At 35.8% G+C, this 21,107-nt stretch overlaps 3 protein-coding genes across 3 annotated transcripts; all 3 read left to right on the top strand.

The window, feature by feature from the left end:
* Positions 1-7,759: 7,759 nt before the first annotated feature.
* On the top strand, positions 7,760-8,470 carry LOC145793075 (protein FAR1-RELATED SEQUENCE 5-like). Its single transcript, XM_082875521.1, has one exon. It carries the CDS (start codon positions 7,760-7,762, stop codon positions 8,468-8,470), a length of 711 nt encoding a protein of 236 aa, XP_082731647.1.
* Positions 8,471-8,506: 36 nt separating this feature from the next.
* LOC145793032 (protein FAR1-RELATED SEQUENCE 9-like) lies at positions 8,507-9,425 on the top strand. The gene is made up of 2 exons (XM_082875437.1): positions 8,507-9,243; positions 9,344-9,425. The coding sequence occupies exons 1-2, from the start codon at positions 8,507-8,509 to the stop codon at positions 9,423-9,425; spliced, it is 819 nt and encodes a 272-aa protein (XP_082731563.1).
* A 7,170-nt stretch (positions 9,426-16,595) lies between these two features.
* On the top strand, positions 16,596-20,875 carry LOC145793668 (uncharacterized). Its single transcript, XM_082876532.1, has 2 exons — positions 16,596-19,405; positions 20,238-20,875. Exons 1-2 carry the CDS (start codon positions 16,723-16,725, stop codon positions 20,612-20,614), a joined length of 3,060 nt encoding a protein of 1,019 aa, XP_082732658.1. The 5' UTR covers positions 16,596-16,722; the 3' UTR covers positions 20,615-20,875.
* The last annotated feature ends 232 nt before the right edge of the window (positions 20,876-21,107 follow it).

The following is a 21,107-nucleotide window of genomic DNA, read 5'->3' as shown; positions in this document are numbered from 1 at the left end:
ACTACTTTTGGGCTGCCAGCCACTTTTGTCCACCAAGCAGTACCCTTTTTTTTTACAGAATAGGGCAGAGGCTGAGGTAAAATAGTGCAAGTTTCTGGCTGCAAACAAAACCCTCGTGGTAGCAAAACAGAGGCATCTTCGGGTGGAAAATCCGAGTGCATGCATGAGCCATCTCCTCATTCCTCGAGGCCCGTTAAAATTGTAGACTTGTGATAATTGAATTGCTTAAGTTAATTCATGTTGTAATTAATTAGTTAGATTAATTAATTTTGCACTGTAATTATTTAATTAGCTAGACTAGCTAGTTAAATTCAGTGTTGTAATAATTAGCTAGTGTAGTTCATTCATTTCATTTGATTTGTAATAGTTAGTTAATTCGTAGTAATTAGTTAGCTAGTTAGTTTATTCGGACTCTCCTGTGCGAGGGTAAATATGTAATAATGTGTATGTCTTCCAACCCCACGTCTTCCTCCCTTTTATTTACTTGCTTATGATGGTTAGCTTAGAACATTATGTTTCTTTTAGCATTGTCAATGATTTGCATCCATTTGTCTTGCATGTATGAAGTTCGGTTCATCAATTTAAATACTTCTTTGAAAATGTATTTAAAACTGCATGCTATTAAGTTGATTCACATGCCATGCTACGTAGCCGAACTTCTAATTACATACTGTATGTGTTGCATTAGTCATGTCGCATTAGTTAGGGCATGCATGTTTCTAACTATTCTCTCTTTTGGCTTGCCTTGGAGTACTAGGTGAGCACTTATTGTTTTAGCATATCACATGAGTGTTAGTGTTGCCATGTCAAGCATGATTACCATGAGGCTAAATACTTAAGTGATATATTTGTCTGCATGCCTGTGGATGAAGGCTAGTTGCTTGAATTGGGATATTTTGACTAAGTGTACATATGAGGTCACTTTTTCAAGTGGTACATATTCAAAACAATTTTCAAGCAAACATAAATCAAAGTGTTCCAATTTTTGCATCGTAGTCTATACATGTGTGTATCACATAGTAAGTTAGCCTAATAAATCGGAACAAGAGCATATAATATAAATAAGAATCACATCATGATTAGTAAAGGCCGATCTTTGATCGGGCGAGCGAGGGTGCTCTATTCATGACCTTCCCCCATTGTACCTAAGTTCCCGAGCCGAGACACTTTGGTGATGACGGATAAGTGGCCTTTGGCATGAGTCTCGGGTTTTCTAAATTTCTCAAAAATATTTAGGTGGTGACTCTGTAATCTGGCAAAACAGTCCATTTTTTGGCATTTTTATTCAAAATCGATTTTCCAAAAGATTTGTCGGATTTGGACTCTTTCGTGTTTATCCATTTCATATTGCACTTATGGAATCAGATTCAGAACCACGGGAGTCCAAACTGTAGGTTTGATCGTATCCGAAAGGAGCACAAAAAGTCAAGCTGCAACGTGTGCCGTCATCAGTCCGGTCGGGCGGGTTGAGCTGGGCTTGGGTGCGTGGTGCGAGGTTGGGTTGGGTTTGTGTAGTCCAATACTTATCTTTTTGGGCCAAAAACATTTGAATTTTATTTTTTCTAAAATTAAATTCTTACCGTTTGGAATTTGAATTTCGGTTTGAAATTCAAAATAAATTCTGAATTGACCCCAACATTTCTAAATGTTGGCAGTTTGGTCCATTGCACATTTTCAACTTTTTCCCTCCAACTCGAACAGGTTCTTTGCCTATTCAAGTCTGTTCCGAATAGGTTCTTCGCCTGTTCAAATCTATCCTGAATAGCGACCAATTCTCCTATAAATACACAAGTCCTCCATTTTTTTTAAAATTAATTTTTGCCATTTCTTCTCATTCTGCTTCTACTTCCTGCATTTTGCTACATTTATTTTCTATGAGAAAGAGTATAAATACAAAGTGTGTTCGCTGGACATTTAGTTTGTAGTGCTGCTACTAATTGTCGTTAATCATTTTATCTTGGGAGATAGATGCCCACATTCTGACAGCACCGTGGAGAGTACGAATCTGTCTTAAGGAGACAACGTTGAACACTGGACTTGATTGAATTTCCAGAAAGTAATATTCTATGCAGTTTGTTTATAATTTTCATTTCTGGTTTCATTTTTTTTATGTTTGGTTTTTAGATTCGGTTTTGTTTTTGTAACAAAATAAGAATATGTTTTTCCATATTTTATTTTCTACATTCTGTTTTGATCTAAGTAATCAAACATGCTTTCTTTTTCCTTAATCTATTTGTCGAATACAGTGAAGATTGTTTAACATCTAGAGCTTAGCATTGCAAAATCCATAGAGAGTTTATTTTTTAGAGAAATATACTTTTGAAAGAGTTTATTTTGTAAGAGAGTTTTATTTTTGAGAGTGAACTTGTAGTGAGAATTCTTTGTAACTCTCAATTGCTTGATGATACATTAGCCATAGGAACTTCAAGTTCATCATCAAGCTTTGTATAAGTTCTTCACTCCTCTTCAACAAGTGAACCTTCTTGGTGGATTCCAAGATTGTAGATTTCGGTGGATTCCGAAATCATTGGCGTTGTGGTGATTCAACAACCGTGGCGGATATCCAGTGGAGATCGTGGAGGTACCTACAGAGTGAACAAAGACGTGTGCTGGTGAGTGGATTCATGTAGCCTGGATTGGCCTTTGTAAGATATCTCTTGTACTACCTTTCTTACATAGTGGATTGTTCATCTGGCCGAGGGCCGTGGCTTTTTATCACAAGTTGGTGGATTTCAATTGTGATTTTCCACATAAAACATATTTTGTGTTGTGAATTGATTTTCTCTTAGTCTCTCTTATCTACATTGATCATGGTTGCTTAATTTTTAATTGGACTGCTTAAATCAATAATCACATTAAACGGGATGTATCTAGATTTTCCAAAAGAGTTTTCTGCACAAATCTAGATTTTTCAATTGATATCAAAGCAGGTCGCTCATACTTTGTTTTTCAAAGCCATAGGAGCGTGATCTTTTCGTGATTATTAATGGATTCAATCCAAGGAAGCAATTTTGATCAAGAATCCGAAATGATGGCCATTTTTACAAAACAATTTCATAATTTTATGAGAAAGAAAAGGCCTCATTTTGGATTTTCAAATCCAAGGAAGAGTGGTAATTGTGAGCAAAATTTTTCTAAACTCGACAAAAAGAAAATGATTTTTCAAGAAGTTCAATGTTCTAAATGTCATGGGAATGGACATGTTTCAACCGAATGTCCTTTCAAAATTTTAAAACTTGAGAAAGATGCAACCCACAATGCTTTGTTTGCAAGTCTTGACCCGGTTTCAAAAAATAAAGACTCTTTTGATAGTGAAGATGGGAATTCTCAAGAAATTCATAAGATGCACCTCCAATGCTGTAAGTTGATGAAACAAAAGGAAGAACTCATAAACAGCTTGGAAAAATGTGTGAAGGAGAAGAATCAGTTGAAAAATGAATTTTTAGAGGCTCAAGCAAAGATCAACGTCCTAAAAATTGAAAAGGACATTTTGATTGATAAACTCTCTACTTGTAAAAATGAGAGAGATTTTTTTCTTGGTGCACATGACGAGCTCAAAAGGAAAAATGATCTTCTTAAAGAAGATGCTGAAATTGTGCCCAGAAAATTAAAGAGCTTGAGGACAAGTGTGCCTAGAGGGAACTTGAATTAATCGGTGCCAATGCCATGGCTGAAGCGTCAACTTCCAACATTACAAGAACCTTAGAGGTAAAAGGCCTTGACAAGGTGAAAGGTACAAATCCCAACTTCTAGTTTTTCCCATAAAAATATTTTGAAGAAGAAATTCATACCTATTTGTCATCATTGTGGAGCTGTTTGTCACATTAGGCCTAAATGCTTGAATTTGTATAAGGCTAATCATGGTAGGGATGGAAAGGCCTCAACATGTGCTTAAGCGAAACATTCAATGGGGTAAGCCGGCTACAAAATATCCAAAGGATGGCAAGTCTGTTTTTTGTTATGATTTTTGTGGTAAATTAGGTCATCTTCATATTGTTATTTGCTTAATGGCCACATACATTGTAAAGGCGGAAAGTTTTTCAACGCCTCTGAGACTTTTGCACAACTCTTATTACCCAACAAAAATCCAAAGTGTCAAAAGGATTTCCAGAATTTTTTGAACCAACCCTGTTAAAATGCCTCATGTTAAAAATAGAGTTGTTTGAGTTAGGAAAAATGATTTGGGATGAAGGGTTTCGTGTTCCTGGGTTGTTAATATTTTTTATTTTTTATTTTTTGAGTTCTTTGAAAAAGATATATATATATATATATATAATGTTTTGGTGTCTTGTATTGTGAGTCTTTTATTTGTTCTAGAGTTTCTTCCACAAACGGAATTTTGTTTCTTCTATAGATTGCTTGTCTTAGAATTGTTTTTGGGAAATCATTTAAAAAAAATTCGTTGGTCAAAAGAATTTTTCTATCTAGACTCACTCTTGAAAGGGAAAGTCTATAGTACATTTTGTTCAAAAAATGTACGGTACATAAAAAATCAATGGCTAGGATTGAGCCACATCATTAAAAGTGACCTGCTAAACAGGTCACTTTTTATAGTTATGAGTTAAAATCATATTTTTTCATAACTATAATCAAATTGATCATAACTTAGTTATAACCACATCTCATAACCAACACCATTTTGTTCATAACTAATATCACATATTTCATAATCATAATCACATATCTCATAACCAACACCACTTTAAACATAACAAATATCACACATCGCATAACCATTGATCACATATCTCATAACTACTACCCACATAAATCATAACCACATCTCATAACTAGTCCCTTTGAGTCATAACCAACATCACATATCTCATAACCACTAGTCACATATCTCGTAGCCAATACCTTTTTGTCATAACCAACATCACATATCTCATAACCACTAATCACATATCTTATAATTAACACCTTTTTACTCATAACCGCACCACTTTGATCATAACCAACATCACATATCTCATAACTACTAGTTACATATCTAATAACCAACATCACATATCTCATAACCACTAATTACATAACCAATATCTTATAACTCATAACCATTAATACATATAGCATAACCTCATCCTTTGACACCACTTTGCTCATAATCATTACCCACATATCTCATAACCACTAACACATATAGCATAACTAAACACCCTTTGACATCACTTTGCTCATAACAATTATCCACATATCTCATAACCACTAACACATATACCCACATATCTCATAACCACTAACACATATAGCATAACCAAATACCCTTTGACACCACTTTGCTCATAACCATTACCCACATATTTCATAACCACTAACACATATAGCATAATCAAACACCTTTTGACACCACTTTGCTTATAACCATTACCCACATATCTCATAACCACTAACACATATAGCATAACCAAACACTCTTTGACACCACTTTACTCATAACCATTACCCACATATCTCATAACCAACATCACATATATCATAACTACTAATCACATATCTCATAACCAAACACCCTTTGACTTGTAACTATACCATTTTGCTCATAACCAAAATCGCATATCTTATAATCACTAATCATATATCTCATTACCTTTACCCACATATGTTATAACCACATCTCATAACCAGCACCCTTTGTTTCATAATCAATATCACATATATCATAACCACTAATCATATATCTCATAACCACTACCCACATATAGGGGTGTAAATTTGGCCCACGAACTCGCGGCACACCCCAAGTCTACTCGTGTCCTAGGTAGGCCCAACTAGGCTCGAGGCTAAACCCAACCTAAGATATGTGTTCTAGAGCCCGGCCCGACCCTGGTGTGTTATGGAGTGTGACCCATCTCGTGAGCTCGTCCCGAAATTTTCTTCCCCATCTGGCTCGACCCGACCCCAATGGTTCCTTACCCCCTTTGTCAGTGCAATGGTAAAAAATTTAAATCAAAACAATTTGAAAGAATCATATAACCGTTAATTCCACCAACAATCAATTTTTATTTTATTTTATTATATATATATATATATATAAATTAACTCCTCCCTCCCAAGTCCTATAAATACCACCCCTCTCACATTTTATTTCTCACAAACAAATCTGTCTCTCAAATTCTCATTCTCTCTAAACTCTCAACTCTCTCAATTAATTTTGAAGTGTCATCCCTAAGTGACAATTGCAATTGATCACCTATCTCTATTTTAGATTTATTTTTAGTCATGGTATCTTCATTAAAGATAATAGAAATAATAATATACAAACGATATACTTTTTAAAATATCTATATACACTTATAGACATATATATATATAATTTAACTAATTTTTAATAAAAAATATGCTGATAAAAATTATCTATGACGTGATTTTATTTTGTTGCACTAAATAATTTTTCTCCTAAATTTTTTTCCCAACTTTTCTTCATTTTTTTCTCCACTCAATTTTCTTTCTCTTGATTTGTCCTAGTTGTGCCTGAGCTCTCTCTATTTCTTAATCAGACTTCTCTATTTCGCTGAATCATCGAACGACCATCGTTGATAGTTCTTCCTCACTGGATTCTTCTTCTCTATACTCTTGTGTCTCTGCAATAGATCCTTGAACTCGTCACTATTTTCTTTGTCTATTTTAGCACTATTCATTTTGGTGACATTTCTTTATCTAGTAAATACATTTATCTCAAAACTCTGGCTCTTTCGCATTAGTATGTCATACATATACAAACCTTTGGCCGTAGTTATGATTTTATCAATTTGTACATATGTTATAGAACTGTTGGGATATTTTTTTCAATTAAATTTTTGGGATATTTACCAATAAATCCCATCCAATAGACAGTTGCACCAATTGGTCCCAACGTTGCATCTGTTGTTCTAATTAGTCCTATGGGCATTGCTTTCGACCCCCAGTGGCACCCCCAGTGACGTGGCAGCGTGTGGTTGGCTGAAATCCAAAAAAAAAAAACTATTTTTCCACCAATCAGGGACGACCCCCAGCACCCCTAGCTGGGGGTCTAAGTCATTTTCCTTAGTCCTATTAGTGGGGAAATATCTTCCCGTTTGATCCTATTTCTCTTATTTGGTAACATTTAGTGGTCAATTATACCCTTCCTTTTCTATTAGGATGTTTTTGGTGGGATTAGTTGTGCATATTTGGCAAGTCAAAAATTGTAGTAGAAGATGTTTCCTCCATTACGTTAGGGTTTTGTGATTGTTGTGACGGGGTGTGTGGGAGGTGCTTTGTGTGCCGGACTGACGGAGAATCGGAATTCCGCTGTCGACATTCTTGGAATTCTGAAGGCATGGTTTGTTTTTGGTGATTGTGTGTTAGGATAGCTATGTTGAGTACATATGTCAGTTCAATTGTATGGTGTGCCACACCGAGGTCATTTGTCTGTGTTGGGCACATTCGTATTCAATGTTTTCATTGGGTTCATGTGTTTAAATTAGTGTGTGTGGTGCCACATTGGGGTCATTCATTTTAAATGGGTTGTTTCAGTTCAATGCAAAAAGTACAACAAGCCTTAGTGTACTTACCAATGTTGTGGCACCCAACAAACACCCTGAGCATGCCACGTGGCGAGCCATACTCCAAACCTCTAACACACGGGTTGTGGCAGGTGACCAACACCTATTCCAAAAACGTAATACAACACCAAATAACACGGACACCGCGTAATCAACAATCTGGGTCTTTCGCGAATGTGGGCTTTATTCACAAGGATTTGCACAATTATATTCAAACCGAGTGCAAAATAGAAATGAAGGATGGTGACGCGGAGTGTGCTTTGGCTTACTTATGTGCAAAAGCTGATGCTAACCCTTACTTCTTTTACAAGTATGACAAGGATCAAGAGAACCGGCTTGGCAAATTGTTTTGGGCAGATTCAAGGTCTCGCCTAGACTATGCTGCATTTGGTGACGTGTTGGTCTTTAATACGACTTATAAAACCAATGCATATAACAAACCTTTTGTTATTTTCGTCGGGGTCAATAACCATTTTGAAACCACCATATTTGCATGCAACTTGCTTGTTGATGAGACAATTGCAACATACACATGGGTTTTGCAGAAGTTGTTAGAAACCATGGATAACAAAAGACCGGTGTCGGTGTTGATAGATGGGGATATGGCCATGCGTGAGGCAATACAAAAAGTCTTTCCAAATGCCAAGCATCGTCTATGTAATTGGCATATGCACAGAAATGCCAAGCGAAATGTTCGAGTCGATGGATTTGAAGGACATTTCAAGCATCTCATGGATCTTGATGCGAATGAGGTTGTATTTGAGGAAGCTTGGAGTAAGATGGTCAGAAAATATGGCCTTCAAAATAACAAGTGGGTATCAGACACCTACAACAACAAAGGCATGTGGGCTCAGTCATATTTGCGTGGTCATTTTTTTGCTGGAATGAAGAGCAGTCAGCGTTGTGGGGGTATGCATGCTTTTTTCAATGAGTGCCTCAAATGAAAACTGAAACTATTCGAATTTGTTAGATGTTTTGACATGGCCCTTTATCGATTACGGAACAAAGAAGCGGATGCCGAGGCAAAAACTGACAACAGTGATCCTTGTCTTACCACAACACTTCAGCCTCTAGAGAAACATGCAGCAACCATCTTTACCAGACGTTTGTTCTTAATGTTCCGTAATGAAATAATTGAGGAAGCATTGTTGATTTTTGATGGAAGGAAAGAGGAGTTCGATCATCGCATATACAAATTTTCAAAGTACATTGAATTTGGTTCCACATGGGAAGTGTCATACCATCCCACAACTAGCATAATGAAATGTAGTTGCAAAAAGTTTGAGTTCTTTGGACTTCCTTGCAGCCACATGATTTCTGTGATGAAATGCGAACACATGACTGAAATTCTCCCAAGTTGTGTGATGTATCGTTGGACAAAGCAAGCAAGAAAGGTTGGTGAACAACATTGCCAAGCCCAATTCTCTAGCACTCTCACACAGGAGACGCGTTTTGGGGTACTTTGCTCTTCTTTTACTGAAATGTGTTACTATGCCTCACAAACATCTAAAGGATTTGAAGAGGCTAGGAATGCATTTTTCACTATGACATGTCGGATGAAGCAGCTTTGCATGGCCAAGGGAACTAATGTTGATGAAGGAAAAAGTTCACTGCCGCCATTTGGGGTTGGGGATTCGAAAGTAGTGAACACGAAGGGGAATACTAGGGGATCCTACATGGCTAAACCTCGAAAGCCAAGGCGATGCCAGTGTTGCAGGTATACATTATATTGTGCTTTGTGTCTTAATTTTGTTATTGTGAGGTAGTGTTGACATTTTTGTTCTCTTTAATGATTGGTGATTTACTTGACAATGTAGGGTCGTCGGCCACACAAGGAGAACTTACCCCCAAAACGATCATAAAACGGGACAAGTGGGTAGCAATTTGTTTGAGGAATAGGATGATTATGATCCAATTGGTACTCCCACCCCTTTTACACCGAAGCATCCCAGGAATAACATTAGGCCATGTAAGACCCACCCTGTGAAGAGACGACTTTTTGTCACTAATGTGGATACGTCTCCAGTGCAGTTGAGCAAGGATGTTAATGACTTGCGTAGTTGCGATGCACAAGTCGTCCAAAATTCAGCGTTCATTGATGCGGATACGTCTCTAGGTGATTACTTTTATGGCATCTTTTCAGTTCAAATTATGTTTATTTTGCTTACATTTGCTTTGAAAATTTTATGTGGCTGCTTAATTCTAATTTCTTGATATGCCAAGATAGATTTTAGCTAGAACATTTTGATGTCATAACTAATTATGATGTTTACAACTTGATTATGAAAATAAATAATTTACGAAAACAAAATGACAAAAGAGTGTGTAATGACCAATATATCAAAATTCAATTTGTTATGATTTGAATCATAAATTTCAAGTGAACAAACCTTAACGACAATTTAATTTGTTTTTGCAGGTGTTGCTATGGGTAATAGTTGCTATGATCGAGCAGGTGATATTGGAGCTAAACTAAGATTTTTTTTAAAAAAAAAATTTGAGGACTTAAATTTGTTAGTATTTTGTATAAATACTCTTAAACGATGGTTGATGGATATTTGTTTTGTTGTATGGACTTAAATCTGTTAGTATTTTGATGGATATTTATTTTGTATAAATTTCTAGCAAAGGCTATGAAGCCATTTTGTTTAGTGTTTTTGCTCATTTTCGAAGCAAATGCGCAACAGCAAGTGCATATAGAAAATTGAATGCCATTATTCAATCGTCTTTTCCCATAAAATATTCTCTTGAAAATGGCCAAACCATCATTTTAGCTCTGACAATTCTTTGCACAGTAGCATTTGCCACCAAAACGTCAATTGGAACTAATTGGCAGCATGCCTTGTTATTGTCGACCTCTTGTTTACTTTTATCATCGATGTTCTATGATTCGAGAATTTTATTTTTTTCATCTTGAAGAGTTCAGTTGGTACACCCTTCTCAATCTAGGGTCTTGGCCTTTTACAGCAATGAAAAGGATAAAGAAAGGTGACAGGCCTTTTACAGCTTTTAAAATTTTTATAAATATAAACTGAAAACTAAAAACAGAATAGTTACCAAACATACCATAATATTGTAATCAAGTCACAAAGTTTTGTGATATAAAATAGAAAATACATAACTGCATCACTAATTGGCGTAACGAAATTGTTTAAATTTCTAGAAAATCACAAATGTCGTAACTAATTTCCAAAATTTCATAACATTAACCAAAAATTATGTAACTATCCACTAATTGGTGTAACAAAAACATCTAAATTTTTTAAATAATTTAATCACCAATCGGGATCTCTAATGATACAGATAAACACAGAATGTAATGACAATAATCAAATAATTTAATCCACGACTTATAGCCATGGAACAGAAAATGAGAGTTAGAGAAAATTAACCAATAGAGCGAAAGGAAAGGGAATATGAGTAAGAGAGACTGAACGGACTTGTCGTCTGTGAAAATAATGTCAAATATGGTGTTGTTTCCGATAAGGAGCATCGGAGATATCTACAGTGACAGTAAGGAATGAGAGAGATGTTTGATAGATGAAGAGAGCTGAGATAGCAAAACAGTACAACAAAATCGTAATATTCATTTTCAACAGTTCTATAAGATATGTACAAATTGATAAAATCATAACTACGGCCAAAGATTTGTATATGTATGAAAGTTTAGAGAGAATGAGAGTTTGAGAGACAAATTTGTTGTGAGAAATAAAATGTGAGAGGGGTGGTATTTATAGGACTTGGGAGGAAGGAGTTAATTTATATATATAAAAATAAAAAAAAATAAAATTGATTGTTGGTGGAATTAACGGTTATATGACTCTTTCAAATTGTTTTGATTTAAATTTTTGACCATTGCACTGACAATGGGGGCAAGGAGCCATTGGGGTCAGGTCGAGCTAGATGGGAAAGAAAATTTCGGGCGATCTCACGGGATGGGTCACACTCCATAACACACCCGGGTCGGGTCGGGCTCTAGAACACATAGCTCAGGGTCTTAGGTTGGGTTTAGACTCAAGCCTAGTTAGGCCTACCCAGGGCACGAGCGGACTTGGGGTGTGCCGCGAGCTCATGGGCTAAATTTATACCCCTATATGCGGGTAGTGGTTCTGAGATATATGATTACTAGTTATGATATATGTGATATTGATTATGAAACAAAGGGTGCTAGTTATGAGATGTGGTTATAATATATGTGGGTAAAGGTAATGAGATATATGATTAGTGATTACGAGATATGTGATTTTGGTTATGAGCAGAGTGGTATAGTTATAAGTCAAAGGATGTTTGGTTATGAGATATGTGATTAGTAGTTATGATATATGTGATGTTGGTTATGAGATATGTGGGTAATGGTTATGAGTAAAGTGGTGTCAAAGGGTGTTTGGTTATGCTATATGTGTTAGTGGTTATGAGATATGTGGGTAATGGCTATAAGCAAAGTGGTGTCAAATGGTGTTTGGTTATGCTATATGTGTTAGTGGTTATGAGATATGTGGCTAATGGTTACGAGCAAAGTGGTGTCAAAGGGTATTTGGTTATGTTATACGTGTTAGTGGTTATGAGATATGTGGGTAATAGTTATGAGCAAAGTGGTGTCAAAAGGTGTTTGGTTATGCTATATGTGTTAGTGGTTATGAAATATGTGGGTAATGGTTATGAGTGGTTGTGAGATATGTGGGTAATAGTTATGAGCAAAGTGGTGTCAAAAGGTGTTTGGTTATGCTATATGTGTTAGTGGTTATGAGATATGTGGGTAATGGTTATGAGTAAAGTGGTGCCAAAGGATGTTTGGTTATGGTATATGTGCTAGTGGTTATGAGATATGTGGATAATGGTTATGAGTGGTTATGAGATATGTGGGTAATGGTTATGAGCAAAGTGGTGTCAAAGGGTGTTTGGTTATGCTATATATGTTAGTGGTTATGAGATATGTGGGTAATGGTTATGAGTGGTTATGAGATATGTGGGTAATGGTTATGAGTAAAGTGGTGTCAAAGGGTGTTTGGTTATACTATATGTGTTAGTGGTTATGAGATATGTGGGTAATGGTTATGAGTGGTTATGAGATATGTGGGTAATGGTTATGAGCAAAGTGGTGTCAAAGGGTATTTGGTTATGCTACATGTGTTAGTGGTTATGAGATATGTGGGTAATAGTTATGAGTGGTTATGAGATATGTGAGTAATGGTTATGAGCAAAGTGGTGTCAAAGGGTATTTGGTTATGCTATATGTGTTAGTAGTTATGAGATATGTGGGTAATGGTTATGAGTAAAGTGGTGTCAAAGGGTATTTGGTTATGCTATATGTGTTAGTGGTTATGAAATATGTGGGTAATGGTTATGAGCAAAGTGGTGTCAAAGGGTGTGGTTATGCTATATGTATTAATGGTTATGAGTTATGAGATATTGGTTATGTGACTAGTGGTTGTGAGATATGTGATGTTGGTTATTAGATATGTGACTAGTAGTTATGAGATATGTGATGTTGGTTATGATCAAAGTGATGTGGTTATGAGCAAAAAGGTGTTAATTATAAGATATGTGATTAGTGGTTATGAAATATGTGATATTGGTCATGACAAAAAGGTGTTGGTTACGAGATATGTAACTAGTGGTTATGAGATATGTGATGTTGGTTATGACTCAAAGGGATTGGTTATGAGATATGGTTATGATGTATGTGGGTAGTAGTTATGAGATGTGTGATTAGTGGTTATGAGATACGTGATATTAGTTATGACAAAAAGGTGTTGGTTATGAGATATGTGACTAGTGGTTATGAGATATGTGATGTTGGTTATGACTCAAAGGGATTGGTTATGAGATGTGGTTATGAGATATGTGATCAATAGTTATGAGATATGTGATATTTGTTATGATCAAAGTGGTGTTGGTTATGAGATATGTGATTATGATTATGAAATATGTGATGTTAGTTATGACTAAAATGGTGTTGGTTATGAGATGTGGTTATGAAATATGTGATATTAGTTATGAACAAAATGGTGTTGGTTATGAGATGTAGTTATAGCTAAGTTATGATCAATTTGATTATAGTTATGAAGAAATATGATTTTAGCTCATAACTATAAAAAGTGACCTGTTTAGCAGGTCACTTTTAATGACCTGGTTATGAAGTAATATGGTATAAGTAAATAATTGAATATAACTAAGTTATGAGTTAATATGGTGATAGTTATGACTAATATGGTATAGGTTATGATATAAAATCATATAAGTTCATAACTAAATGTATGGTACACCTAAATGTACCATAGCATCACCCCTTGAAAAACTTTGTTTTACATTGCATGACATGTTTGGTTTGTGTAATTCTCGCATCACTTTGAATACTTGAGGATTGAAAAACATGATCTCATTTTGTACACATTTTTAGAAGGATTAAATGTTTATTAATAGCTCATGAAAAATCCTGAACAATGTGTTAATTTGTGAGCGTTAACTCTTGTGGATTGACCGATACTGAGTACTCGCAAGTTTGATAATGAGAGATGGGCAAGAAAAATATTTTGTTATTTTTGTGCTATGCTCGGGGGAAAGAGCTACATGTAAGAGTGTGTTATAGCTGCTATTTTTCAGAGGTTAAAATTAATGATTTATTGGTTTTAGCTACCACTTTTAGCAGTGTGAAAGCCTCCTTCGAATTTTTGAAATGAAAGGAAAAAGATGAAATCATATAAAAAAGAAGGAATGAGGTTATGGTAGTTTGAAAAAATGCTCTCTAAAAAAATCGTACTTTGAAAAACTTGAGGTTTGACTTCCAAAAGAGCGGCTTAATTTTTGTTGCAAAATGTTCATTTGATCTCTACATGGCTTTGCTAAACATGGTGTTCTCAATGCACACAACACACTGCCTTGGTATGAGATTTGTGGGTATCTTTTATCCAATAGTTTTGAAGTGAGTGTCTCTCTACACTAGTTGAACATTGTCAGTTTTGATAAAACTCTATTTTTCAAAATTTTGAGTATGGATATAAAAATTTTCTGAGTCTTGCGTGCGTATTTTTTGTTTATTAAAAAATTGATCTAGAATTTAAGGGGAGAGAGAAATTTTTTTGTGAAAATAGGTTTTGTGTTTTAGGGGTAGTATTTTGCTTAGGGGGAGAGATTGTTTTGTTTTGCATACTAAATATTTTTTATGCAGGGGTGTATTTTCTGTTTTGTCACAGAATTGCCAAAAGGGAAGATTGTTAGGATTTTCAATCCTAATTGTGTGCATTACAGTGCTAGTTTGCAATCTCGTTCTAAAGTATTGTGTTTTTCTATTTAATCATTTATGTTTCATTTGTTGTTTGAATCTTAAAATTTTGTATAGGAATGATTTATGAAGTTTTGTCCCGGCATTGCCAAGGGGGGGGGGATTGTTAGGATTTTTGTCCTAAAAGATTTTGTGTTTTGGCAATACCGTTCTCGACAAAACTTAATTTTAATTGTTGGTTCAAATTCTTGTTCATTATCTTCTTGGTCTCATTATTCTTGGTCTTTTAAATTGTTTTTAATGGCTGGAAGTTTCATACTCAAGATTGAAATTCAAGACAATTTCAGTCACTCAAAGACTTGGTGGTCAATTGATTATTGACATAATCAATTTGAGATTTTGTTGAACAAAATTTTCAAAGCATGCCTCAAAAATGAATCTTGATCTTTCTTGAAATAATCACTTGAGATTTTGGTTGGAAAAAGTTTTTGAACAAGTTAACAAATATCTTGAGCTGATGCATGTTAAAAACAATCAATTTGAAACTATCTTTCTTGAGCTAATAAAATTGAAGTTTTCGTTCAAAAAGTGGATAGATGGTCAAAATCCAAAGGTGGTTGTTTGTCTGATGAAGTCATGTTTTCATATCATGGAGAATCAAAAGGAGGAGACTTGTAAATAAGTTGTCAACGCAAGGTGAGCATGGAATTTGTCCACAAATGCTGCCGGTTCACACGGTAGAGTCCGCAACCATACCAATGGTGCCCATGATTAAGCATACAGCGGCTGCGACATTTACCTTCGCGACCGCGATTTGGAGAGTCTGAAAGTCCAGCTCCCAGAAGTTTATCTGCAACCTGTGAAGCGCATTACCACGCCCACGAACTTGTCCTGCCTCAAGTCTATTTAAAGGACCCTTTGCTCATTTGTTAAGGCACCTCTCCAAGATCATTTTGTATCACTCCTAGAGCATTTTCTATCTCTCTAAAACCTCTCTAGAGCTCAACAATGCAAAATCCGTAGGGAGTTTATTTTGTAAGAGGGTTTTATTTTTGAGAGTGAACTTGTCGTGGGGATTCGTTATAACTCTCAATTGCTTGATGATACATTAGCCATAGGAACTTCAAGTTCATCATCAAGCTTTGTATGAGTTCTTCACTCCTCTTCAAAAAGTGAACTTCTTAGTGGATTATAAGGTTGTAGATTTTGGTGGATTCTGAAATCATTGGCGTCGTGGCAATTCGACAATCGTGGCGAATATCGAGTGGAGATCGTGGAGGTACCTATAAAGTGAACAAAGACGTGTGTTGGTGAGTAGACTCGTGTAGCCTGGATTGGCCTTTGTAAGATATCTCTTGTACTACCTTTCCTCCATAGTGGATTATTCGTCTGGCCGAGGGTCTGTGGTTGTTTTATCCCAAGTTGGTGGATTCCAATTATGATTTTCCATGTAAAAAATATTTTGTGTTGTGGATTGATTTTCTCTTACTCTCTTATTTATATTGATCATGATTGCTTAATTTTTAATTGGATTGCTTAAATCAATAATCATGTTAAATGGGATGTGCCTAGATTTTTCAAAAGAGTTTTTTTCGCACAAATCTAAAATTTTCAGACCGAAATAAAATATGTAGGTTTTGTGTAAAATAGACAATTTGGTTCTATTGATTTTTCTTACTCTGGTGGATCAGAGAGAGAATGAATTTTTTTAAAGACATGGTCATTAGCGCTAAAGTCCTAGAAGACTTATCTCTGAAGACTTTCGTGAGTTGAACTGGGTCTTCGTCTAAAATCTTAAACAAGAGAATCAAATCAAATAATTGAAGGATATGATCAAAACACAATTACTATATTTTACTTTACCACATAAATTTGCAGAGTTTTTTCTAATATAAAAAAATTCCACTAAATTCATTCTAGTTCGTTGTTACAGTTTTTTGTAATCCTGGATTGATTGGGTCTAGTAGACTCTCAATGAAGTCCCTAGATTGTCAATTGCAAGTGAGTTTAATTGGGTCTTGGTCATTTGTTCTCTTTGTTCTTGCTCTGGGCAATGGCAGCAATGAAACAGATCAACTTGCATTGCTTGCATTAAAATCCCAAATAACTGATGATCCCTACAAGCTTTTCACCTCCTGGAATGATTCCATCCATTTCTGCCAATGGAACGGTGTCACATGCGGCCGCTGCCACCACCAGAGGGTGGTCCTGTTGGATCTCCGGTCCCTGAAATTGTCAGGCAACATTTCACCATATATAGGTAACCTAAGCTTTCTCAGAGCTCTGCACCTCCAAAACAATAGCTTCGTTCAAATAATTCCCCCAGAACTTGGCCGCCTGAGAAGACTAGAAGTTTTGCACGTCAACAACAATTCAATCAGCGGTGAAATCCCGGCCAATTTATCTGTTTGCTCTAAGCTCATCGACTTCGATGTTGCTTACAACAACCTGGTGGAGCAACTTCCTGTTGAGTTTGGCTCCTATTTGCAAAAACTTCAGTTTATACATATTGCACATAATGAACGCAGTGGAGGTATTCCTTCTTCTTATGGAAATCTATCATATCTTCAGAAATTTTCTGCAGCAGAAAATAATTTCCAAGGAAGTATTCCTGATGCTTTTGGCAGATTGACAAATCTTAAGATTATTGCTGTTGGTGTCACTAATTTGTCTGGGACCATTCCGGCATCAATCTTCAATCTCTCCGGTATTAGGGTTTTTGATGTTTCAGTGAACCATATCAGAGGGAGTCTTCCTACTAAAATAGGAAATGTTCTTCCAAATCTTGAGATTCTTAGTATTGCCCGTAATCAGTTTACTGGATCCATTCCCATTTCAATTTCCAATGCCTCGAATCTATTTTATTTTAATACAGCAGAAAATGACCTTATTGGAGGAGTACCAACTATGGAGAAGCTGCATAAACTTCATCGGTTGTCAATCGAAACAAATCATCTTGGGAGAGGTCAAAACGTTGATTTGGGCTTCCTGCCATCTTTGAACAATGCCACTGGTTTAGTGCTACTTAGTCTTGCCAGTAACAACTTTGGAGGAATGTTGACTGAAACCATTGGCAACCTGTCCACTGAGCATAGAAGAATACTACTTGGTTATAATCAAATATCAGGTAGCATTCCATATGGGATAAGAAATCTCATCAACTTGGATATGATATGGCTTGTTGGTAATCACTTTACAGGTAATTTACCATTTGATATTGGAAAGCTTCAGAACCTACGTGATTTGGACTGGTCAGAAAATGAATTCTTGGGAAATATCCCATCCTCTCTAGGAAATTTAAGTTCACTAATTACACTTGATTTGAGTCAAAACAGTCTTCATGGCTGCATCCCTCCAAGTTTGGGCGGCTGCAAAAATTTGTTGTCATTGAGCCTAGCACATAACAAGCTTAGTGGGCCAATACCTCAACTAGTTATTGGTCTTTCTTCACTATCACATTTGGACCTATCTGAAAACTATTTGACAAGTTCTCTTCCAGTGGAAGTTGAAAATTTGAAGAACCTTGGTTACTTGAGTGTTTCCAACAACATGTTATCTGGTGAAATTCCCGGCACTCTTGGCAGCTGTGTAATGTTAGAAACACTATATATGGATGGTAACTTTTTTCAAGGAACCATTCCTTCTACTTTGGCTTCTTTGAGAGGTATTCAATTCATAGATCTCTCTCGCAATAATTTGTCGGGGCGGATTCCAGAATATTTTGTGGCATTTAATTTTTTGCAGAATTTGAACTTGTCATACAATGATTTTGAGGGTGCAGTGCCAACAAAAGGTATATTTGCAAATGCAAGTGAAATTTCAGTCAACGGGAATAGCAAGCTTTGTGGAGGTGTACCTGAATTACAGCTGTCCTTGTGCAACTTCATATGGTCCAAAAAGAGGAGATTGACTCTTGCTTCAAAATTGGCAATTTCTATATGTAGTGGGCTTTTAGGGGTATTTTTTGTGTTGTGGATTCTATATATTTGTTGGTATAGAAAGACAGAAAAAGATCTTTCTTCCATTTCACTAAAAGAATCACTCATGAAAGTATCTTATCAAACTCTTCTCAAAGCTACTGATGGATTCTCTTCAGGAAATTTGATTGGTGTTGGTAGTTTTGGGTCCGTGTATAGAGGAATTCTTGAACATGATGGAACAATTGTTGCCGTGAAGGTACTCAACCTCCAGCGTCATGGGGCTTCCAAAAGTTTCTTAGCCGAGTGTAAGGCGTTGAGGAACATTAAACATCGCAACCTTGTTAAGATACTGACCGTATGTTCAGGTGTTGATTATCAAGGTAATGATTTTAAGGCCCTGGTTTATGATTTCATGGTAAATGGAAGTCTGGAGGACTGGTTGCATCCAGTCATGGGACTGGATTTGTTGCACAATGAACCAAAGAAACTAGATCTTCATCAGCGATTGAACATTTCTATTGATGTTGCGTGTGCATTGGATTATCTTCACCATGATTGCCAATCACCAATAATCCACTGTGATCTGAAGCCAAGCAATATTCTTCTGAATGAGGACATGATTGGTCATGTAGGCGACTTTGGGTTAGCAAGATTCATGCAAGAAGCCAACCATAACTTCAATGCAAAGCAAGGAAGCTCAACAGGAGTTAGAGGAACTATTGGATACACTGCTCCAGGTAAATATTATGTTGATCCGCTTCATTAATTATATTTCTATATTTTCTTCTACATTCTTTGAAGGATTCTTTCATTTGCAAATTGCATTCACGCAGGAAACACAACCATATGCTCACACAGATAGCTTAATAACCAAACCTTCTGAGGCAAAATTTGTAGTTTCTTTTATTCTGCCTTTTTCACAGACAATCTGAGTTAGAATGATTAGGGGTGACATACTGTAACACGAAATTACGATTGCCAGCCCAATTTCCAAATGCCAAAACCATATATATTTTTTTAGGACCTTACAATAAAGATATGTAGTTCTGGTAGGAGTTTCACCCTACTTTATTTTACCATTTTCTCACTAGACCATGTTTCAATATGAAACATCTGAAAACTCGAAAATCACTCTTCTGTGAATAATATGTGTATCAGTGGATTTTGTTATAATTGGCCTCAAAGACTGGCATGCCAAGATACTTGACAAACATATTAACATAAATGAGTCGTAAGAAGTTTTTTTTCCTGCCCTCCTTTATCTACTTGTTTTTAAATTTATTTATTTATCTTTTCATAAGAATTTAGATTGGTATTAACTTATTGAAATCATTGATGCCCTTTTCTAATGAAACAACTGACGTATAGAAAAGATTTGAGTGTTTTGATAATTTAATTGATTGTTATCCCTCAAGGTTGGGCTTTGTTAGAAGGCTTGCGGGTCTGTTCACTTTATTTCCATTTTGATCAATATCATTTCAAGATTCTCATGTCAATGGTTATGTGCTTATGAAGAAACAAGATTTTCCAATTACAGCTACAATTCAATGCATGATGTGTTTATTGCAGAGTATGGTATGGGAATTGAGGTGACAACAAAGGGAGATGTGTATAGTTATGGGATTCTCTTGTTAGAAATGTTCACGGGAAAGAGACCCACTGATGATATGTTCAAAGATAGTCTGAACCTTCATAACTTCGTTAAAATGGCTTTTCCTTATCGAGTGGTAGAAGTTGCAGATCCAATGCTTCTTTGGGGAGTAGAAGAAAAAACTCTGGATATCAGAGTAAAAACCCAGGAGTTCTTGATTTCGATTTTGCAAATTGGAGTTACTTGTTCTGCAGAGCTGCCGAAGGAAAGGATGAACATCAGTGATGCTGTAGCTGGGTTGCATTCTATCAGGAGCATTTTTCTTGCAACTGTACACTCAGAACAAATTATGTAATCAATTTCAGTAGATAATATAGTTGAGTCTTATAAACCAAATTTGGATAGCTGAAGAACCAATTCTATGTTTCCATTTCAAAATGCCTTGTGCAAAATGTTCTCGTATCAGGATATCTTAAAAAACAGAATAGGATTAAATTCTGTTTATGTAAAAATGCTTTAATAGTTTTGTTCTTCATGAGCAGCAGCTGAATCTGTGATATTGTTGTTATTGTTTTCTTTTTGGTTAATCGAAAACCATTTTAGTTGTGGATTTTTTATTATTATTCATTTTACTTGGTACACAGGCCGAACTTGAACTTTTAAAGCATTTTTCATGTTTGCGTATCTAAGTGCATACATCCTTTTGTATGTTTGCATCCATGTATGCATATTACTACCAATTTGTCTTTAAACCATTTTTGCCAACATAAAATTTCAATGGTTTTGCATTTTTCAAAGCTAATTACTTTCTGTGTCTTATTCACACAAATAAAGCACAGAAAAAATAA

This window comes from Camellia sinensis, chromosome 1 (assembly GCF_055761805.1).
Source record: "Camellia sinensis isolate YWXY chromosome 1, ASM5576180v1, whole genome shotgun sequence".
Taxonomy (NCBI): domain Eukaryota; kingdom Viridiplantae; phylum Streptophyta; class Magnoliopsida; order Ericales; family Theaceae; genus Camellia; species Camellia sinensis.
Note: the sequence above shows the minus strand (reverse complement) of the source record. Positions and strands in the feature narration are given on the sequence as shown.